Below are 24,285 nucleotides of genomic sequence, written 5' to 3'. Positions count from 1 at the left end.
CTTTGTCTTAATGCTACTAAAGAGGAATCCAGCTCCTTGAGATCCTGAAAGCTGGCTTAAAATACTGAAGAATGGATAGAGTCAAGTTAGACTACTTCAAACCTCGTTCAAATGATCGGCTCTCTCTAGCCTTAGTTTATGTATTCATAATATGTCGTTGATAAACATGGGCACATACTCCATCACATAGATATTGAAATCTAAAAGATGGAAGATCAAGACTTACACAAAGCCATGTTTGAACACTGCTCATTGTTAAAAACCCACATTCCCCACTGTGAAGCATGGTGTTGGAAGCAACATGCTTTGGGGAGACATCTCTGCACCAGGCCTTAGAAGGTTTGTGAATGCAGAGGGGAAAATGATTGCTGCAAAATGCGAGAAAACCCTAGAGGAAGACCTGATGCAGCAAGACAATGACCCCAAGCATAAAGCCAGAGGTGCACAGAAATGGCTTTGAAACAACAATGTTAATGTCTTAAAGTGGCCGAGTCAGAATACAGATATCAATTGAAAACATGTGGATGGACTTGAAAAAGACCCTCATGCAACTTTAAAGAACTTGAGCAGTTTTGCAAAGAAGAACAGAGAAAAATGACAATGTACAGATGTGAAAAACTGATCAAGACCTGTGCACAGAGAATAGTACATACCGATTTGAAGGGGGTGAGTAATTATGCAATGAGTTATTTTGTGTTTTTGTTTAATAATTAATTTAGACCATTGGTCTGTTCACTTGGACATTCAAGAGTCTGTTTCTGTTTGTCAGTGTCAAAACAGTCAAATTATGTCCACAGTGATTCAGTGGTGTATAACAATAAAATCTGAGAACGCCCAAGGTGGTGAATACTTTTTACATGCACTGAATGCTGTACTGGTTACTGCACTGGACCAGACAACCACGTGGGTGCTGGTCAGTCCCTGCCTCACTATCTGACCCAATACAAGTTACCTTTCTGGTTTCTCACTGATTGAAGTCACCTTGGGTAAAAGCATTAGTCATAGAGTATTTTTAATAACAGCTACTGCAGTTAAGCAAACACTGACCTTTCGCCTCAACTTCCATTAATTTTATTACATTTTTAGACAAAGTGCTTGTTCACTCTTCCCTGTGTGACAATTCCAGGCACCTCTTTTATTCACTCTGCCAGTTTCCTGTCACATAGTAGGCAAGCTGGTATCAACCGAGTGAGGTAGCCCCCTGAGCCTGGGCAGTTTCAGCTTGGCTTTCACTTTAGGATTGGTAGCAATGACCACGACAGGACACACAGACGTGTAAAGAATAGAGAAAAAGCCCCTGATGTCTGAAATAAGGGGCGCCACCCTGACAATGGTGAGTGAATAAAGCCAGATTGCATTGTCCACACCAAAGAAGACAGTGTAGAGGATAACCAAAGTGACTACTGCAAAGGAGGCCTTGGTCTCTGCTCTGGATCTTGAGTTTCCATGGTCTGAACTTCGTAGGTTCTTCACTTTTTTACTGTGCCGGTAAAGCAACACCAAGATGTAGCAGCTCATGACAGCCATCATCACTATGAAGGCAAAATCCCTGAAAAAGAGGGACAGACCAATGGAAATAAAAAAAGTATAATCGGGATATGTAACATAGCAGTACTCATAATTAAATGTGTAGGGGGGTATGGTGTTGTTGATAAGATTCGAGGAGGAATACAGAAGTAAATGAACACTAGTAGCGAAGCAAAATGCATAGAAACTCACAATAATGTGCTGCAAGTACTTTGGGATTCTGTGTTTTAGGGAGTCAAGTATGGAGGTGGCAGGGGCAACGAGCACGGCTTGGTATGTGCTCAGGAGGCAGGTGAGCTTTATGGAGAGACTTCTCGACACACGAAAGAAGAAGACAACCAGTTTGCAGCTAAAGTCATCATATATGTTCCGGTAGCCGAATGCTGTCAGCATCTGAGAGAAACTGCGGGTAATGGTTGAGGTCAGATTGGCGACTGCCAAGTGGCACAGGATGACATCAGCGGGAGTGAGCTTAGCTTCAGTCAGTCGTGTGTGAAGGAAGGCACAGCAGATGAACAGATTGGATGGGATGCCAATGACCGTTAGGATAAGGAAACCGGAAGCTTTGAAAATAGCTCTGGTGTCCATGAAGTTAGCCTGAAAAAGAGTAGATATTGAACTTTATTAACAGTATCTCACTATACTTACCATTATTTAGAGACATATTCTTCCCTTGTATCCTGGCCATTTAGATTCTCCTGTTTACTTTGTATTGTACCTCTGAATACCTTCCTTTGTATGCATTTGTTTGGACTCTACTAAGATCGTCCACTCTACCAAACTGGATTGTGCCATTCCTCCATACAGTACTGTACAGAGCACCTTGGAGGCATCACCATGTAGTTGACCTAAGTCAGAATGGTTGAATGGACAGGAAGATGAAGTAAAAATGGCATCTTTGCAGAAACGGCATATCCTATACAGCATGGTAAGTTTATTGGAGCAAAATGGAACCTTTTTCATTTTAAGTCTCAAAATCCTTCCTGGTAACCACTGATTTTGCACTGGGCTCCCCATAAATGATTTCTAAGGCATGAAGGCTGACAATCATCTTGAAAGACAAATGGATGCTTAATGTTTCATGAACGAACTTAGCAGTATAATCCTCAATCATTATTTAAACAGAAATGTAAAAGAGTTGGGGAAAAATGAAAGCCTGATACACCCAGGAACATTTAGAAACTTCTCAGAATTTTTGATATCAAGATATAAGCAATTAACAATAAAAATTTAAATAATTTGTAATTTATAAGAAATGCACTAAAGTCTTTGATCAAAAATATGTATTTTTATTTTTAATATACAGTAAATGACTGGATTTTGCAATAAAATGACAGACAATCTTCTTTTAGTTTACACACAAGGGTTGTGTTACGCCCCTCTAAGTCACTTAGATAGATAGATAGATAGATAGATAGATAGATAGATAGATAGATAGATAGATAGATAGATAGATAGATAGATAGATAAGTAAAACTTTTTTTGTCCACGGGGCGATATTTTTTTTTTTTTACAAATGCTCCTTAAATTAATAAATACATAAATAGGCAAGTTTTGTTTTACATACAGCTTCATGAAACTGACACTAAAATGTGTTTTGCGGGTGCTATCATAAATGTAAAATGCAAAACTCAGTAAAGAGTTCTTTGTAGGTATAAAGTTTAAGTGGAAAACAATCACTACTGGTCCCCAAAGCCATTGTTCACACCTTTGTGTTTTCTTGTGTAACACATGTATTTCTGTCTGACACCATCAAGTCAATTCTACATATGTCTGTCATTCGCATCACCTTGGAGAAGCACAGTTCATTTTTAAAACATGCTTCATGTTTTCAACACAAAGACACACTAAAATCCACAATCGGGAACACTGCTGTGTTTTCTGCACAGGCAAACCTCACTACATGAGGGACTTGAGGTATACTCAGGAATGGTGCTAACAGACATGAACTGAGTTGAGGACTACACAAAATGCATTTTATTTGGTGAAACTGATTACTGACATAACATACTCTACTAATATTTCCCTTGCTGCTATTAACTGTCATCTGTATAATATTTAGCATCATATATTTGTAGTATTGAGAGAATTGAAAAACAAGTTAAGCTGTTTGTCCTTCAGACAATTGTCATGCATACCGGAGCTGAACGGACACTTTTAGCTACTTCTAACATTGGAGGTGTTGGTTGATTTTGTGGGCTCCATAGTGCCAATCAGGATGAAAAAGAGAAACTTTCATTTATGAACTCTGAAAGGCGAATGCCACTTTGCAGACAAGAAACTTAGTTTTTATTAGCTTCAAATAAGAGGTGAGTGGACCCCTTCAGGGGACAAGGAGATACCTGAATGAACACCTGAATAAAACATATTCATCTGGGGACAATGAGCCTTTTTAAATTACCTTTAGGAGCTTTTCAAATGCTGGTCCCAGTTGATAGATGTTTTGTCTTTTCTATTTTTTTTTTCTTTTTCTTCAAATCATACCACTAAACATTGTTGTCTGAAAGTTGTCAGGAAAATAAAACTTATTAGGATAGCTATTATTTTCAGCCTTATTCATATTATGTTTTGATTTTGTCCACTTGCCATTGTTTGGAGGTCACATATATTTTTGCAGTCTTTGTTAACTCCTTGCAGGTAGAGGGTGTTGTTGTTATTTTTTAGACTTATAATGTAACATTGTCAGATTTACTTAATCTAGATCAGCGTTGTTGGAGCACTGAAACATCATGGGGTGCGAGGCAATGAACTGTATTGGGCAAGACACTAGTTCATCACAAACATGTCTAGTCCTGGTTCATTTCAAATTCCTTACGTGCAGCAGTGTACCTTCAGGAAAAACCACTCGGACACAAGTTGAATGTGTAAAATATACAAGGACCAGGACTAGACATGAAGTTCAAGCCACGGATGGTAGCATCAGTAACCACCGTGCCATCATGCTAATTTTATTCATGTAAAAGATTTACTCTTTGCTATGATTATCACATAACAACACAAAACTGTGAATTTTAGCCCCCAAGTCTACATGCATCATCACACCCTCACAGTCAGTAGAGATAATCCTTGCCCCTTGATTTTTAGTCTCTTGCAATAGTATAAAGGGACACTTGCTTTCAAAATATAATCGACCTCAGCACTCTGTGATCTTTGAGAGGGAAAAGGTCCAGTGTTGTGCCTAATTTGCATCCTGTATTAAAATTACAGAATTAATTGAATTAATTCATTTTTTAGCATGTCTTCTATTTAGTATTGCTTAATCTATTGTGTACTTAATGTGATCAAGACTATTACTACTACCTGATAGAAACCATACAGACTTCTTGAAAAGACCACCTGCAACCTTTCAGTTTGACTGTCTTGTGTTTAGCTGGGTGTTTCATTTGACATCATTGTTAAAGTAACAGTATGAGCTTCCCTTCTCATTCTGGCTTTAACTACAACACTATTTTAAATACAAATCACTGTGACATACTAAAAAGTCAAAATTACTTCTTACCTTTCTGTATGTAAGTGCTGTGTGACAAACACCACACTGCAGAGTCCTCTCATGAATGAGCCATGAACGGCGTTCAGTTCTTTCTTTGTGCTCGTGTTTCTTGGTTTATAGTGTCAGCTCACTCCAATGGGAATTGTAGGCAGGATGACACTAGACACACCAGACACAATCCCCAGCAAAAAACATAGGGGCAGAAAAACACAAGAAAAGAGAGAGCCTAGAAGAAAGAGCAAGAGCAAGAATATTCATATAAACTTAGTATTAATTTCTTTATTTAGTAGAGAGCCTGTTAATTGTGAACACCCCCTGAAGACCTTTACAGAATGCAGTGCAAAGACACTAAAAGAAACTGAACAGCTTACTGTGGAATACACATTGTGGTAAATGTAGCATCTACTTGCTGTGAAGTCGGCAACAAAGTTTATTCTTCCATTTACTAAAGCGCACTATCACTTAAACAAAGTTGGAAATGTTACCTTCAGCCACTTATTACTGAACCCTTTTCCATTGACATGGTACATTCATTCACTTAGCAAACACTTTTATCTAAAGTAACTTACAAAAGAGATCAACATAATCTAGTAAGCATCAGTCTGGGGGCTGTTTCGAAACAAGACAGGTTTATAAAATTTACAAGTTAACTAAAATGAGCAAAAATCTTGTTACTCTTTAATTAGCATATTGTAATCTTTTTAGTTAGCCAATAAAAGGTGTCATTTTGCTTGGCTTTTCTCTACATTCATAATGACTAACATGGTACAACACCCTAGTACTTTAAAACCACCATAAATTAGAAAGATATTCAAAGAACAAATGAGTCTTCAAACACTTCTTAAACACTATTAGTAAGTCAGTTGGAGGTGGACATCTCATTCCACCAGCTGTGTGCTACACAAGGAAACAGTCCATATTGAGATCTGATGCTCAAATCATCAGCAGTGGCTTGGTAGCACATGCAGATACTACTGCCAGTAAAGAGTTGCAGTACAGAAGACATGACATAACCAACTCCTAGACCAGTTAACCCAGTTTACAACTGAAGAAACAAGAACTGGTTCCAGTAGTATAAGATCATTAGTCCTCCACACAGCACACACACATATAGAGCAAATCAGTATTTACTAACTTATCCTATCTGCACATCTTGCTGATGTACAGTATTAGGACAGTATATGGATAATCCCACCCAAACATGGGCAAAACATGCAGCCTTTAGACAAGCAGTTACCGAATGAGAGTTTCTGGCTCCAGATTCCTGAGCTGTGGCCATTAGTTATTGCACTACTGATTGACTGAACACTTTGTACAGAAGTATCTGAGTTTATTATATTTTGGGAGCTACAGTGGCACAGCTGTTAGCACTGCTGTCTTGCAGATCCATAGGCCTATTTTCACTCCCCAGCCTGTCCATTACCCATGTGGTGTTTGCATGTCCTCAGTTTCTGAGTATTGGTTTCATACTTCCAGTCTAAGGATGTATCTGTTAGAGAGATTGTAAACTATAGATTAATTTGGATTTTTTTTTTATTAAATAAAATTAATATATGTTTTTAATACATACTTGTTTATCATGGAAGCAGAGAGTGACAGCTTGTTCCATGTTGGTCAGACATGCAAGTCAGAATATCACCCTACTTTTTCTTTTTTTAAAACTCAAGTTATGTGTATGGAGTGTTATTTGATTTTAATAAATTCAATAAAATTAAAAAAACAAACATAATCACCCTACTCTTTACATATGACAATACTAAAATGACGACACTACTACTACTACTTACACTTGTGTGTTTAGATTCAGCACCAATGTGCTCAGGCCATTAAACAAAGTCACAATGCTTTAAATAATGCCCACTATTTTCACTTATGTATCATCTTTACTACATGCCAGTTTTTGTGCTAATTTGATAACGTCTTCAGTTTCTCAGCACAACAATCTGTCTTAGGGAGTATATGACCTAATGAAAGCTACAGTGGGCACAAAATCTTCTTTAGGGTTCCTGAAGAGAAGTTGTGGTACTATATGAGGAAGCCGGGAGTGGCAAAGAAGTATGTAAGAGTGGTACAGAATATGTACGAGGGCCAGGTGATAGTGGTGAGGTCTGCAGTAGGAGTGACAGATTCAAGTTGGAGGTGGGATTACATCAGGGATCAGCTCTGAGCCCTTTCTTAATTCTTTGCATTTATATAGCGCCTTTTTTTTCTCACTACTCAAAGCACTCAGCAATTGCAGGTTAAGGGCCTTGCTCAAGGGCCCAACAGAGCAGAGTTCCTATTGGCATTTACGGGATTCGAACCGGCAACCTTCCGATTGCCAGTGCAGATCCTTAGCCTCAGAGCCACCACTCTGCCTTATATGCAATGGGGATGGACAGGTTGACAGATGAGATTAGACAGGAGTCAACGTGGACTATGATGTTTGCTGATGACATTGTGATCTGTAGCGATAGTATTGAGCAGGTTGAGGAGACCCTGGAGAGGTGGAGATATGCTCTAGAGATGAGAGGAATGAATGTCAATAGGAACAAGACAGAATACATGTGTGTAAATGAGAGGGAGGTCAGTGGAATGGTGAAGATGGAGGGAGTAGAGTTGGTGAAGGTGGATGAGTTTAAATACTTGGGATCAACAGTACAGAGTAATGGGGATTGTGGAAGAGAGGAGACAAAGAGAGTGTAGGCAGGGTGGAATGGGTGGAGAAGAGTGTCAGGAGTGATTTGTGACAGACAGATATCAGCAAGAGTGAAAGGGAAGGTCTACAGGACGGTAGTGAGACCAGCTATGTTATATGGGTTGGAGACAGTGGCACTGACCATAAAGCAGGAGACAGAGCTGGAGGTGGCAGAGTTAAAGATGCTAAGATTTGTATTGGGTGTGACGAGGGTGGACAGAATTAGAAATGAGTACATTAGAGGGTCAGCTCAAGTTGGACGGTTGGGAGACAAAGTCAGAGAGGCAAGATTGCTTTGGTTTGGACATGTGCAGAGGAGAGATACTGGATATATTGGGAGATGGATGTTAAGGATGGAGCTGCCAGGTAAGAGGAAAAAAGGATGGCCTAACTGAACGTTTATGGATGTGGTGACAGGGGACATGAAGGTGGTGGGTGTAATGGAGCTAGAGGACAGGAAGATATAGAAAGAGATGATCCGCTGTGGTGGCCCCTAATGGGACAGCCAAACGAAGAAGATAAGAACCTTTGATATCTGTTCACAGACAGTCATCCTAGAAGGAGATACTGAAAGTCAAGCTGTTAGCAAAGCCTCTGATCTCCCATAGACTGATCTCCTCAGGTGTATAGAATCTGGTAGCTCTTGACACCAGAAACAGGTTTGAGGCTTTAAAGATCCCTGGATATGGCAAATTACCTACATGGAGGGGCCTGCATTTCTCTGCACTTAAATGGTCTTTGTATTTAGGTACACATTGTTCTGATTCTTTCCCTGGGTCCTCATTTATAAAGCTTGCACCCACACAAATAAAGGCTTGAAATGTGTGTATGCAAATCCCCACGCAAATTTTGGGGTTTATACAAGAAAATCTGATAGGGAAACGTGTATAGTTACAGCATCTCTTACCCATGCATATGCAATATTTCAGAGAAACTAGGAAATTACAATATCCTTGATAAAGTAGTGAAATGCATTTAACAAAGCTAAATGACAACTCATATACATATTAATTCATTTCACTTAGCCATTATTAGACTGTGTGTTGACATGACAAACATATTACACCTCAAAAATGATGAATATGACACACAGACTTTATTTTTGTGAATTTGCACTGAAGAACGTTTGTTTTTTCATCAGTTCAGATCAACTACTTGTTATTTTATTCAACTGGCTGTCAGGTCAGGAATATCTCAGCCAAGCTTCAGTTCCGTCATGCCTGCTGTCCTGGAAGCCATTAACCAACCTATAAGGCACTACCATCAAGTTTTTGTATGGTGTGGGTGCACATGTCAATGTAAAAATGCATTTTGCAGTGGTGTCTGATTCTCCTATAATAATCGGAACAATTTACTGGACTCATATTGAAATAAGGGCACCTAGTGACAATGAAGCTGTTTTCGTTAACTATGAGCAGTGACATTCCATTAAGATACAAGTCATCTGTGATACCAAGATGTTGCTGAAAAACGTCATGCCTCAGAGGCCTGGGTCAACCCGTGATTTGCTTATTTTGAGGCAAAGTAGCTTTGGCAGATGTGACCGTGCTATACATGGTGAATGGCTTGTTGGTAAGATATCTGTCTGAACCCTCAGTGTTTCATATTGCCTGTACTATTTATTGTAACAGCAATCACTTCATTACATGTGTCAGGTGATTCCCGCTAAGACGCTGGCAGCTTAGGCTTTTCCTGGACCCCCAGAACGCAGAAGAGGAATGCTATAATGTCAGAATGATCTTGCACTCTCAATTGCACAGCCAGATACTCTTGAATGCAGGTGACAGGTTTTTGATGGGTCAGAAGGGGGGCTTCTCTGCTAGCCAATGAAGTTCTGCAGCAATGTGATTTCATATTTATGAGGTTGATTAGCATGCTTCACATATGTCTGTTTGAAGGTGGCATTCAAGGCATGTTCACATGTGCATATTCACAAAGCAATTGTAATTTACGAAGGGAAAATTGAGTAAAAATGTTTTTTCTAATTTTTTTTTTTTGGCAAATGAATTTTCTTGTGCTCATATTTTCACACTCAGATCCATACAAAATTTTATAAATGAGACCTCTGGTGAATGTTTATGAACACCTTGCACATTTCCACCATACACATTGTCTCCCACAATGACTCCGTGTAAGGGAGAGCACCTGATCGTGCCTTCTTTGTGCTTAATGCTGTTACAGTGGAATTTAGCTCTTTGGAACCCTAAAAGCTGGTTCAGAAAATTGAAGAATGGATGGGTAGGGTCAAATTATGCTCCTGCCAGTCTCATTAAAATGAATTTCTGTCTCTCACTTCAATTTATCCATTCTGCTGTAATATATTACTTTAAAGCAGACAATGATAAACATGGGCACCTACTCCATCGTATAGATATTGAAATCAAAAGTATGTATAATCCGGACTTGCATCAAGCCATGTTTGAACCCTACACATTGTTATAAATGCACTATCCCCACAATGAGGCAGAGCTGGATGATATGGACTTCATTTGATATTGTGGTTATTTTGAACCAAAATGTGACATTCAGTATTTCTCAATATGTTCTCAAAACACATTAAAGATTGAAGATCACCACCATATATACCAAAGCCCTGGCATATTTTCTCATAATAACATTTTGAAATATTAGCAATGGAAATCTTCTTCTTTCGGCGGCTCCTTTTAAAGGTTGCCACAGCGGATCATCTTCTTCCTTATCTTTCTGTCCTCTGCATGTCCTCTCTCACCACATCCATAATCCTCCTCTAAGGCCTTCCTCTTTTTCTCTTGCCTGGCAGCTCTATCATTAGCATCCTTCTCCCAATGTACCCAGCATCTCTCCTCTGCACATGTCCAAACCAAAAATATTACCAATGAAAATGATTTTTATTTTTCTAAAGTTGAATAATTTTCTTCTCAAGGAAACATTTCAAACAGCATACTTTTCAACCATTTATATTTTATGATCCCACTACTTGATATTGAGTTTCCATTGTATTATACAATTATTATTATTATTATTATTATTATCTGCGGTGGGTTGGCACCCTGCCCGGGATTGGTTCCTGCCTTGTGCCCTGTGTTGGCTGAGATTGGCTCCAGCAGACCCCCGTGACCCTGTGTTCAGATTCAGCGGGTTGGAAAATGGATGGATGGATGGATGGATGGATTATTATTATTATTATATTTCATTCAGAACCTTGCCTGCTTTTTTGGCACCAGTGTCTGTCAGTCAGTTAACACTACAGTCTGTCTCTGTCCATTTGACTGTTTCATATGAGGAAAGACAAAGCTCTTAATTCATTAACCTCGCAGATCACCAATCATAATACATGTACATGTGCATATTGTACATATATTTTTTACAAGTATTATCACTTGCAATGGTTCAAATTATATATTTGCATATATTTGTCCTTTCTGACTCTGTCTAGAGATCCTCTTAAACATCCTGGTTCTTTAATGCCATTTTACGGTTCTGAACTGGATTGTGTGGTTCCTTGTAAAACCATTGCTTGACAAACCATATTTTATTCTGGGAAGGGATTTTTGCATATGAAGTTGGATCTTTGTGGTTTAGAAAACTCCCTAATATGTAGAATAAGAAAACACAAAAAACCCTAAATCTTTAATGTATAGTAGGCTAAATAGCAGGACATTAGCAGAGTAAGAAAATCTAGACCTAGCTTGTGTTACTATATGCAGCAAGAGTCCTATTAAAATCGGGAACCCCTTGGTATTTTACAAACCAGTTGCCATCTAGCCATGGTTATTTACTCCAGGGAGCTTGTTATGCATCTAAATAAATAAAGGTGCTTTCTGAAACATTCATGTGGATGGGTCTTTTGGGAGCCACAAAATGCTTCCCCTATGGTATATCTCTGAAGAACCGCTCTGGGACCTTTATTTTTAAGAGTGGAGTCACAGAATAAAGTGTAGAGAGTAACAGTATATCTGATTCTTTTATTTCTCTTTTTTTTTTTTGTAAATATTAAAAATCCAGTTCTTCAGACTGATGACCTTTATTTGTTTGCATCATCTGGAATAAACAATGAAACAGAACAGTTAAGCTACACCAGATGATAATTAAAACTCAATATCTTCAAACTACTTTTGATAGTTACCAACTAGTTTTTGAAAAAGAACAATAAATCAAATCTAACAATTAATAGAACCCGTAATAAAATAATTGTCATTCATTTACAAAGACCCCTGAAGAAAGTCATATACCATAATGTCTGAATGAATGCTTGCTAGAAAGGTGATATACAGTATAACCAAAATAAATACAATATTCATTGTATAGACATTGGCTAATATTTCAAAGCACTTTTGTGTTTTTATTTCTATATACAGCCTATTTATAACTTGATCATTGATGCACATAACTTGAAATCTTTGTAGGTTACACATTGCAAAGCGGCAAACTGCTGTTTCTTAAAGAGTCAAAAAACAAAGTACAATAAGTAGACAAGGATAAAACAGAGCACTAAAGAATGACACAGCACCACACCGTAACTTAATCAGAACTTAACCATTCAGGAGAGATTTTTTCACAGCCATTTGGAAGCTTAATTCATCTAATAAACACAATACACAAACTCAAAATGAAAGTAAAATGGCTGGTAATTCATAATTGATACACAGACATTGAAGAAAAACAAATCTATGAAGGTGTCTGTGTTTATTCCTGCTTGTAACATTTCAGTAGCAGAAATTGAAACAGAGGGATGATGGCTTACTCACTGCGAGGACGTCTCACTTCTGGTGTGATGTAAATTACTGTTTAGTGTAGTTATCTGAACACTGACAAAGTGCGAGTTAAGTAGACAAAAGTGTGTCTTGCAATTTGGTAGTCAGTGTAGCTCTTATCCCCTCCGCCCCTATGCTGCTTCTCCGTTCTTACAATATGCAACAGAACAGAATACATTTTATGGAAGTTTTCTTAGCTGGGACCTGTTTTTCCAGCGAGACAGAAGAGCACATTGCAGGAGCTGCATTTGCCAGGATGGCCTTTTAAGATGTAATAACATACTTGGACTGTCATCTTGGGAAAATCAGACCTTTTGCAAACAGCAGTGCTAACTATTGATCCTCTTTCTATTTTTTTCACCGTGAAAATGGGTGGAGTTGATATAAACACATTTTAAAAGAGTGCTGTAGAAGAAATTGTAGAAAATTAAATAAAAGTGCTAAACATCATGACATTGCCTTTTGAATATTCCATCCATCCATCCATTTTCCAACCCGCTGAATCCGAACACAGGGTCACGTGGGTCTGCTGGAGCCAATCCCAGCCAACACAGGGCACAAGGCAGGAACCAATCCCGGGCAGGGTGCCAACCCACCGCAGGACACACACAAACATCAAGCACACACTAGGGCCAATTTAGAATCGCCAATCCACCTAACTGGCATGTCTTTGGACTGTGGGAGGAAACCGGAGCGCCAGGAGGAAACCCACGCAGACACGGGGAGAACATGCAAACTCCACGCAGGGAGGACCCGGGAAGCAAACCCGGGTCCCCAGGTCTCCCAACTGCGAGGCAGCAGCGCCACCGTGCCGCCCCTTTTGAATATTGATTTTTGTTAAATATGAAATTTAATTAAGTATTCAATATATTGCCCAGGCATGGTGGTAACATCATCAGGCTGTGGGTGGGCGTCTAGGTAGCAGGCTCCGGAAAGCTTGTTAGGGTAGAGGGGAAAATGAATGCAGTTAAGTACAGGGAAATCCTGTGAGTCTGCTAAGTAATGCCATGGCTACTTATACAGTACATTCACTTATGGTGTATGTAACATTTCTAATCAGTATAGGCCTCTGTGTTCACTTTTGACATTCAGTAGTCTTTTTCTGTTGTTCATTGTCAAAATAGTTAAATTAGTGTAATTCCACTGTGATTCAATATTGTACGACAATAAAATGTGAAAACTTCCAAGGGGGTGAATACATTTTATAGGCACTATTTGTTGTACTGGCTAAAGCGCTGGACTATAAACTACAAAGTTGCTATTTCTGTTCCTGCCTCTGCTTCATTTTGTAACCCTGTGTGTTGATAAAGTTGTCTGGGCTCCAACTAATAAAAGTTACTTTGGGTAAAGGCATTAGTCAAATATTTCATAACAGCTTCTGAAATTAAACAAGCAAACCTGGACAGATGCACCAGTCTAGTACTGGGCCACATTAGAAATAAGCATATTGAGAATTAAAATATACACCCCTAACCCCCTTTTATAATTATTATATTTTTGTCAATTCTTGTTATAAGAATATCTCATTTTAAAATTCCCTGGTGGAAAGGCTCACATGTTCTACAAAATGTATTGTTCCTTGATGAACATTTTGATTTTCCCAAAATGTCTCAAGTTAATCTGTGAGCTCATTCACATCTCAGCATGCCTCTTTAAAGTGGTGGTCTTCTGCAATGAGGGTCCCTCTGCAGCACTGGACTTTATATCTCCTATCTTCATTTAGTACAAGATGGTCACGGATTTCAGCTATACTGTTGAAGAGCTGGTATCTGTGGAGGATGGCAGTCTCTTAAGCTTGCTTACATTCAGCTTTCCCCTCACTTTGGGGTTGGTTGCAATGACCACAACAGGACACACAGATACATAGAGAACAGAAAAGAAAATTCGGACGTCAGAAATAAGGGGTGCCACTCTAACGGTGGTCAGGGAATAGAGCCAGATGACATTGTCCACCCCAAAGAAAAGAGTGTAAAGGACAACCAAAGTGACCACCGCGTGGGAGGCCTTGGCCTCTGGCCTGGATCCTGAGCTTCCGTGGTCTGAACTTCGGAGACTCTTCACTTTTGTTCCGTGCTGGTAGAGCAGCACCAAGATGTAGCAACTCATGACAGCCATCAACAATATGAAGGCAAAATCCCTGAAAAAGAGGGACAGACCTATGGAAATGAAAAAGGTGTAATTGGGATATGTAACATAGCAGTACTCATAATTAAACGTGTAGAGGGGTATGGTGTTGTTGATAAGAGTTGAGGAGGAGTACAGGATTAGATGGACACTAAACACAAAGGAAAATACATAGAGGCTGAAAATGATGTGCTGAAGATACTTTGGGATTTTGAGTTTAAGGCTGTCCAGTATGGATGTGGCAGGGGCGATGAGCACAGCTTGATAGGTGCTCAGGAGGCAAGTGAGCTTTATGGAGAGAGTTTTTGACATACGAAAGAAGAAGAGCACCATTTTGCAGCCAAAATCATCATATATACTCCAATATCCAAATGCCGTCAGCATCTGAGAAAAACTGCGGGTAAAGGTTGAGGCCAAGTTGACAAGGGCAAGGTGGCATAAAATGACATCAGCAGGAGTGAGCTTAGCTTCAATCAGCCGGGTGTGAAGGAAGGCACAGCAGATGAACAGATTAGATGGGATGCTGATGACCGTTAGGATAAGGAAACAAGAGGCTTTTAAAATAGCTCTGGTGTCCATGAAGCTAGTCTGAAAAAGAGGAGATATTGAACTTTATTAACAGAAACTCAAGTAAATGGGCTGCACTATACTTACCATCATTGAAATACTCATTCTTCCCAAGTACCCCAGCCATGCAGATTCTTCTGTGTGCTATGTATGATACCACTCAACACCCTGAATATGTATTCTCTTGGACGCTACCATGATCCTCCACTTGACTAAACTGTAATGTGCCAATCATTAAAATAGTGCAGAGCGCTCTTGAGGCATTGCCATGTGATAGACATCAGTAGGACTGGCTGGGTTTTTAGTAAGAGGCAGTGCCTTGAACACATTAATATCATATCTTTGCAGAAACAATATCTCCTCTACAGCATGGTGGCTTTGTAAGGGCAAATACACCATCTTTTCATTTTAAGTCTTTCTGATGACCACTGATTTTGCTTGACAGATACTGTAGATGAACAAATATGGCATAACTCTGAATCATATGTTAAAATAGAGTTTTAGAAGATTATGGGGAAAATGGAATCATGCTACACCCAGGATCTTTATAAGCTTTCAGGATTTTTGACATTAAATGTTGATGCAAGTAATTGTGAAGTAAAAATTTGAGTATTTTATAACTTTAAGTGGTAATAAACACAGTAAAATTCTGTTATACATAGAGACTTATTTTCATTATTTAATACCAGTAACGATGCACTGCATGAATACACTTGACTTATAGTTTTCACACTTTTTCTCTGTACGTTTATCATTTGTTTGCTCAGAGGTTGATGCGCTTGCGCTTCCTGAGCAGCTCTTGTTTTCTCCACCCTAGTGGCCCGCTTCTTCTCTTTTTTCGTCTGCATTTTTTTGCTAAAAATTTTTTGATCGTTTTGTTAAAACTGATTAAGTCAGTTTTTGTGTTGCAATTACTTAGCGCGTTTTTCTTAATTTTTCACTTAAGCTAGAACTCTTCAATCTGCCTCAGGAATGATTTAAGATATGAAGAGGTAGGGGAAGTGACAGCGAAGGTGGTAGGGATGAGAATGGCGCCCGTACACATGCACCGCACGGCCGCCCTGCTGGCCGCTACCGAGAGTTGATTCTACAATAAAATAAAATAAAAATAAAAAGAGGAATAACCTTGGAAGTCAATCATCACCTCAAAAGCGGATAGTAGACGTCACGTAGTGTGTACCAAATTTCAGGTCAATAGTTCAAACAGTTTGCGAGCTACAGGTGATTTAAAATCCTGGACAGACAAACAAACAGCCATGGTAGAGTATCATATAAGAAGATCAATTGCCTGATTACAGCATTTAATATAACAAGAAAAAATCTTCCACTAGCGATGCAGCTTACGGTGCTGGACACACAACCCCATGGCTGCTGTTTCAATTTTTCTCCAAGCTACTCTTATGATTGAAAGTAAGTGACACAACCTGCTTGTATGTGAAGGACTTCGGTAACACCTTTGAAGAAGGGCTTTAAGAGGGGAATAAAGTGCATCTGTTAGGCACTTACATCTGTATCACATAAGGCTTGTATTAAGCTCCTGTTATAAAACAGTAATATACAGTACTGTGCAAAAGTTTTAGGCAGGTGTGAAAAAATGCTGTAAACAAAGAATGCTTTCAAAAATGGAAGTGTTAATCATTTATTTTCATCAATCAACAAAATGCAGTGAATGAACAAAAGAGAAATCTAAATCAAATCAATATTTGGTGTGACCACCCTTTGCCTTCAAAACAGCATCAGTTCTTCTAGGTACACTTGCACACAGTTTTTGAAGGAACTCGGCTGGTAGGTTGTTCCAAACATCTTGGAGAACTAACCACAGATCTTCTGTGAATGTAGGCTTCCTCACATCCTTCTGTCTCTTCATGTAATCCCAGACACACTCGATGATGTTGAGATCAGGGCTCTGTGGGGGCCATACCATCACTGCCAGGACTTCTTGTTCTTTACGCTGAAGATAGTTCTTAATGACTTTGGCTGTATGTTTGGGGTCGTTGTCCTGCTGCAGAATAAATTTGGGGCCAACCATACACCTCCCTGATGGTATTGCATTATGGATAAGTATCTGCTTGTATTTCTCAGCATTGAGAACACCATTAATCCTGACCAAATCTCCAACTCCATTTGCAGAAATGCAGCCCCAAACGTTCAAGGAACCTCCACCATGCTTCACTGTTGCCTGCAGACACTCATTATCGTACCGCTCTCCAGCCCTTCGATGAACAAACTGCCTTCTGCTACAGCCAAATATTTCAAATTTTGACTCATCAGTCCAGAGCACCTGCTGCCATTTTTCTGCACCCCAGTTCCTATGTTTTTGTGCATACTTGAGTCACTTGGCCTTGTTTCCACGTCGGAGATATGGCTTTTTGGCTGCAACTCTTCCATGAAGACCACTTCTGGCCAGACTTCTCCGGACAGTAGATGGGTGTACCTGGGTCCCACTGGTTTCTGCCAGTTCTGAGCTAATGGCACTGCTGGACATCTTCCAATTTCGAAGGGTAATAAGCTTGATGTGTCTTTCATCTGCTGCACTAAGTTTCCGTGGCCGACCACTGTGTCTACGATCCTCAACGTTGCCCGTTTCTTTGTGCTTCTTCAAAAGAGCTTAAACAGCACATCTTGAAACCACAGTCTGCTTTGAAATCTTTGTCTGGGAGAGACCTTGCTGATGCAGTAGAACTACCTTGTGTCTTGTTGCTGTGCTCAATTTTGCCATGACATGAAACTGTCTTCCACAACCTCATCTTGGTAGCAGAGTTTGGTTGTTCCTCACCCAGTTTTAAGCCTCCTACACAGCTGTTTCTGTTTCAGTTAATGACTGTGTTTCAACCTACGTGTGACATTGATGATCATTAGCACCTGTTTGGTAGAATTGGTTGATCAGACACCTGACTAGAATCCTACAAAATCCCTGACTTTGTGCAAGTGTACCTATAAGAATTGATGCTGGTTTGAGGGCAAAACGTAGTAACACCAAATATTGATATGATTTAGATTTTTCTTTAGTTCACTCACTTTGCATTTTGTAAATTGATAACAGTAAACAATCATTATTTATATTTCTGAAAGAATTCTTTGTTTACAGCATTTTTTCACACCTGCCTAAAACTTTTGCACAGTATTGTACTTAGAAATAATGATGAGTAAAACAGGCAAATTTTGACTCACATACTTCACTTTTATAAAACTGACACAAAAATGTGTTTTGCAGTCCCTTTTGCAATTGTGAATAGCAAAACTTTTTTTCTCTTTTCAGTGTTGAAAGTAAGGAACATTGCTTTCTAAAGCCTCACAAACATTGTTGTATTTACCTGTGTAATGCCTGTATTCGGTCGCACACCAGCCAAATCACATCTGACTCATTCTCATCACCTCAGAGGGGCACAATGCATTTTGTTTTAATCATGCTGCAGGTTTTCCACAAGAAAATACACTAAAATGCACCATTGGGAACACTACTGTGTTCTCTCCTCAGGAAAATCATACTACACGAAGGACTAGAATTATACTCAAGTGTGATGCTAATAGAAAAGAATTGAGCTGAGTGCTGCACAAAATGCTTTTATTTTGCTGAGACCTATCACTGACATAATATACTTTGCTAATATTATTCTTTTCTGCTCAAAACTATCATTTCTTTAATTTTCAGCATCTTATATTTGTGGTATTGTGGTATTTGAAAAGCAAGTAAAGTCAGTTGCACAGGAGAGGGAAACTGCCTGCTGACAATCGGCACACGTGTTGGAGTTGCAAAGACACACTTTGCTGCTCCTGCCATTGAAGGCTGGTTTTGTGGGCTCCAAGGGACTGAGCTGGAAGGAGAAAGGAAACTTAGCGTTATGAGCTCTGAAAGGCAAGAAAACACTTGGAGACAAGAAACATAATTTTTATGAGCCTCAACTTAAAAGGCAATAGCACCACCCCAGGGGACTGAGAAGTAACTGAATGAATTTCTGAATAAAGCAAAAAAAATAATAATTTTGGGAAAATCGGGACTTAGATTTATAAGCCCAGAACTAAAGGCAATCTTGTTTCTGGGGACAGGAACCTGCCTAAGTATACCTGTTGTGGCAGACGGCTGGGGTCCTTGCCTGGTTGGGACGCCCTTCTGGTGAAAGGACAGTGGGGAGAGGACATGTCAACAGCAGTAACACGAGAGGGCAGCCCCCCGGATGGCATCAGGGCCATGGGCTTGGAGCTTGGAAGCTCAACCCTGCTGGGGTCTGTCACCACTGACAGGGGGTGCCTGGACAGCTCCGGAACCTTGGACTGCAGCAGTTCCGCCATACCCGGAGGTGCTGCCAGAAGAGGATCTGGGTTCCCATGCAGCACTTCTGCCACACCAGGAAATGCTGCTGGAAGAAGATCGGGGAATACCTGGAGCACTTCTGGGTGCGGTTTAAAAGATGCCACCTCACTCCATTTGAGGAGCCAGTGTTGGGAGGTGGAGGACAGAGCTGACAGGAGAGAAGTGGAGGCGGCAGAAGAAAAGAAAGAAAGAAAGAAAGAAAGAAAGAAAGAAAGAAAGAAAGAAAGAAAGAAAGAAAGAAAGAAAGAAAGAAAGAAAGAAAGAAAGAAAGAAAGAAAGAAAGAACTGAGTTTAACTGTGGCTGGTTGGTGCACTATGTCCTAAAGCAGGAGTATTGAACTCCAGTCCTGGAGGGCCGCAGTGGCTGCAGGTTTTCATTCTAACCATCTTCTTAATTAGTGACCAGTTTTTGCTGCTAATTACTTCTTTTAATTAACTTGACTCAGGCCCCTTAGTTGTTTCTTTTTCCTTAATTAGTGGCCAAACAATAGTGAGACACGAAACAAGTGGCCACATGACCAGCTCACCTGTGCCCATCACACAGAATCTGAAAATAGAGAAAGGTGGAGGTCACAGTAAGGCTGATCTCTCAGGTCATCAAAACAATTTGATGGTGTTCTTAGAAAAAAAAACATAAAATCATCAGTTTTGGAAATGTCTGCTGTGACAGAATGAATAATTAAATAACGGGTTTAATTAACAGCAAGCATTGGCTTCTTATTAAGAAACTGGTTGGAGTTTGAAGCCCCAGGTTAAGCTGGTCATCTGTGAGCTCGTTTCACATCTCATTTCTGTTTGGCTGTCATTTAATGAGGAAACGAATCAATTCAGAGGACTGAATCTTTAAAAACAAGGGTTATTAAAATGAAGGGAAAAAAGTGAATTAGCAGTGAAAACTGGTCACTGATTAGGAAAAGGGTGAGAATGAAAACCTGTAGCCACTGCAGCCCTCCAGGCCTGGAGTTCGACACCTGTGTCCTAAAGGAAGGCAAAATAAAAAAGTGTTTGCTTTTGGACTTGGGTGTCCTATGTGTGTCTGTGGTCGGGTTACCACACTGTATAAGGTCAGTAAAAGAGCCAATCAGTGGTTTCCACTTCCATGAGGGTCATGTGCAGCTTAGAGGACCTTAAGACACTGTACAGCAATGCAAGACCAGAGCTGTCTGAAAGGCTGAACATCTAGGACTACCAGAATGTATGATGTGAATTGCCACATCTTGATTTGCTTTTGCTTTGGCATAGAGGATTATTTAATATTAATTATTTTACATTATAATATTAAAGTGAGTTAAATTACTTCTTCTCTGGCTTGCATTTCTATTTGCTCTTCTGCCGGGGAGTTGGTGCATTAGTTTGGTCAGCAGGCAAGTAGAACACTCCAGTGGAATGATTATAGTAGCATAATAAAAAAGTGAGATGTACAGGTATAGAAATGACAGAATTTGAGAATGAAGCATGATATGGAATTAACTGCTTGCTGTTACAAGTCAGAGGTAAAAAGAAATGGACATTACACTGTCGGTCCATATTAAAACTAATGTGCACAGGTAAGAGAAGGCATAGGTTTTGATGAAAGGTGTGCACCAAAAAATTTAAACGATAAAACAGCTAACAACCACTTTATCTTGTGCCTTGAGTCCAGCAGAAGAGATTGAGGATATGCGCTCTTCAAACACCGAGGAGCTACAAGTTTCTGTACTGTCTTTAGCTGCGATAGCCATGATTGTCACCATATTTAGAAAAGTGGCAATCGTATCACCAGAACACGTTTGGTCTCCGTGTGATGTAAAGTGAGTCTAGAGAATTTTTTTCTTTACTAGAGATCATTTTTCAAATGCTAAATGACAAGCAGATGCATGTGGAATTAATGCATGTAAACATTTCCAGACAGGACTAAGCCTCTTTCTTCTTGTGTCAATGGCCCAAACTGAAACGCAGTTTGTTTCGTGAATATCTGTGAAAGAAACAACGCCAAGTTTATCTGCAAATTTAAAGTCTGCACAAATTGTTTCACACATTATTACATATAGACAATATCTCTGTAGCTCTAGGTGTTGTCGTTGGTTTATTATAAATTTTAATAACACCAAACAGAGCATTTCTTAACTGTTAAATCTTTTCTCTTACTAGTAACTAACAGATTCACTACAGGTAGCCCAATTCTGACATGTTTCCACATTATACAAGTCTGTGTGCCACCTGAAACTACACATGTAGTATTTATCAGGCTGTATGGTTGCCAATGTTCACATGTACTTTGCTTATTGTTATTAGTTTATGAATTTTATCAACAATACATTATTTAAAGCTGTAACTTAACTCCTGCTTCTCCTTTTACTCTATGTGATTGCCTGAGGTATAGATGTAGAAAGAAAGTTCTAACGTACAATACCCTACAAACAGTGGTAAGTCTTTGAGATATGAAGTATTCTGATAAAGGCTACACAATAAAGAATACTGAAGGGGAAAGTAAAGTAATGCCGAGCTCTACCAAGACAAAAAGGGCATGAAAATCAAGTCCATAATGCTGCACCCACGAGGCAGCCACACTGTACTACCATGCTGCCCTTACTTATCCATCCATCATTCAACCCGCTATATCCTAATTACAGGGTCACAGGGGTCTGTTGGAGCCAATCCCAGCCAACACAGGGTGCAAGGCAGGAACAAACCCTGGGCAGGGGGCCATCCCACTGCAGGGCACACACACACCAAGCACACACTAGAAACAATTTCGGATCGCCAATGCACCTAACCTACATGTCTTTGGACTGTTTGAGGAAACCGGAACATCCGGAGGAAACCCACGCAGACACAGGGAGAACATGCAAACTCCACGCAGGGAGGACCTGGGAAGCGAACCCGTGGCCCTTATTTATGTTCAAGATTAATTCTCTGACTTAATTTTCATATGATAACAAAAAGCTGTGAGTGAACTTTAGCTCTCAAATCTGCATGCATCATCACACCTTATAGTCAGTAGAGATAATCCTTGCCCCTTGCCTTTTTAGTCAGTCAGTCATTTTCCAACCCACTATATCCGAACACAGGGTCATGAGGGTCTGCTGGAGCCAATCCCAGCCAACACAGGGCGCAAGGCAGGAACAAACCCTGGGCAGGGGGCCAGCCCACCGCAGGGCACACACACACCAAGCACACACTAGAAACAATTTCGGATCGCCAATGCACCTAACCTACATGTCTTTGGACTGTGGGAGGAAACCGGAACATCCGGAGGAAACCCACGCAGACACAGGGAGAACATTCAAACTCCACTCAGGGAGGACCTGGGAAGCGAACCCGTGGCCCTTATTTATGTTCAAGATTAATTCTCTGACTTCATTTTCATATGATAACAAAAAGCTGTGAGTCAACTTTAGCTCTCAAATCTACATGCATCATCACACCTTATAGTCAGTAAAGATAATCCTTACCCCTTGCCTTTTTAGTCATTCAGTCATTTTCCAACCCACTATATCCGAACACAGGGTCATGGGGGTCTGCTGGAGCCAATCCCAGCCAACACAGGGCGCAAGGCAGGAACAAACCCTGGGCAGGCGCCAGCACCACAGGGCACAAGCACCCACACACCAAGCACACACATGAGACAATTTATGTCTTTGGACTGTGGGAGGAAACCGGAACACCCGGGGGAAACCCACGCAGACACGGGGAGAACATGCAAACTCCACGCAGGGAGGACCAGGGAAGTGAACCCAGGTCTCCTTACTTTTAGTCTCTTGTAATAATATTAGAGGACACTTGCTTTCAGAGCACTGACACATGCACGTCTAGCCCTAGTTCACTTCAAATTCCTTACGTGCACCAATGTACCTTTAGGAAAAACCACTCTGGCACAAGTTGAATGTGTAAAATCTACAAAGACAAGGACTAGACATGAAGTTCAACCCACAGATGGTAGCATCAGTAACCACTGCGCCATCATGCTAATTTTATTCATGTAAAAGATTTGTTCTTTGCTATCATTATCACATAACAACACAAAACTGGGAATTTCAGCCCCCAAGTCTACATGTGTCATCACGTCCTCATAGTCAGTAGAGATAATCCTTGCCCCTTGATTTTTAGTCTCTTGCAGTAGTATAAAGGGACACTTGATTTCAGAGCACTGACAGATTGACTCCATCTTCCTGTGATGTTTGCGATGGAAAAGACAAATTGATATAATGGAAGAATCAGCACATATTGGTGGGAAAGGTTTGAAATTGCAGTGTTTTGCCTTTTATAAACTGGATAAGTTAGCACAAACATGTGATCCACAGCTGGATCTGAAGGATTTCATAATGAATGGGTATTTAGCATTGCTACCTCACAGCTCCAGTTTGTGTCAGTTTTGCACATTCTCTGAATGTTTGCCTGTTTTTCTCAAATTCATACTCAAAGACATACTGTTGACCTGTTGTTAAAGAATTTTCGTTCATGTATAAATGCACAATGTGACAGAGTGGCATCCATTCCAGAGTTGTGCCTAACTTGTATCCTGGATTAAAATTAATAAATTATTGACTAAATGTTTTTTTTAGTATTTCTTCAACTTAGTAATCAATTTACTTACTTTTTATGTGATTGAGACTATTACTGCTACCTGATGACTATTACTGCTACTTCACGCAGAATTGCAGGTTGATTGTTTTTGTGACTCATCTGAAGTCATTATGGTGCTAATGTTACAGCATGAACTCCCCTTAAATTTCACTTTAACTTCTGTACTAATTTCAATACAAATCACCACGATATACTTAAAAGTCAAGATTAATTCTTACCTTTCTGTGTGGAAGTGCTGTGTGACAAACACCACACCACAGAGTAACCTCTCATGAATGAGCTGTGAATG

General features: G+C 39.9%; 2 protein-coding genes across 2 annotated transcripts; both read right to left on the bottom strand.

Moving 5' to 3' along the window:
• Window positions 1-1,065: 1,065 nt before the first annotated feature.
• LOC127527151 (olfactory receptor class A-like protein 1) lies at window positions 1,066-5,089 on the bottom strand. Its single transcript, XM_051924835.1, has 2 exons — window positions 5,027-5,089; window positions 1,066-2,124 (listed from the first exon to the last, which is right to left on the bottom strand). The coding sequence occupies exon 2, from the start codon at window positions 2,113-2,115 to the stop codon at window positions 1,159-1,161; it is 957 nt and encodes a 318-aa protein (XP_051780795.1). The 5' UTR covers window positions 2,116-2,124; window positions 5,027-5,089; the 3' UTR covers window positions 1,066-1,158.
• Window positions 5,090-13,879: 8,790 nt separating this feature from the next.
• LOC127527150 (olfactory receptor class A-like protein 1) lies at window positions 13,880-24,285 on the bottom strand. The gene is made up of 2 exons (XM_051924833.1): window positions 24,215-24,285; window positions 13,880-15,139 (listed from the first exon to the last, which is right to left on the bottom strand). Exon 2 carries the CDS (start codon window positions 15,128-15,130, stop codon window positions 14,174-14,176), a length of 957 nt encoding a protein of 318 aa, XP_051780793.1. The 5' UTR covers window positions 15,131-15,139; window positions 24,215-24,285; the 3' UTR covers window positions 13,880-14,173.

Source organism: Erpetoichthys calabaricus, chromosome 3 (genome assembly GCF_900747795.2).
Source record: "Erpetoichthys calabaricus chromosome 3, fErpCal1.3, whole genome shotgun sequence".
Classification (NCBI taxonomy): Eukaryota; Metazoa; Chordata; class Cladistia; order Polypteriformes; family Polypteridae; genus Erpetoichthys; species Erpetoichthys calabaricus.
The sequence above is the reverse complement of the archived record's forward strand: the minus strand, read 5'-3'. Positions and strand labels throughout refer to the sequence as shown.

What these genes read in the sequence shown, in the direction of transcription:
- LOC127527151 (XM_051924835.1), bottom strand. Translation starts at nt 2,115, where the DNA reads ATGGACACCAGAGCTATTTTCAAAGCTTCCGGTTTCCTTATCCTAACG.
- LOC127527150 (XM_051924833.1), bottom strand. Translation starts at nt 15,130, where the DNA reads ATGGACACCAGAGCTATTTTAAAAGCCTCTTGTTTCCTTATCCTAACG.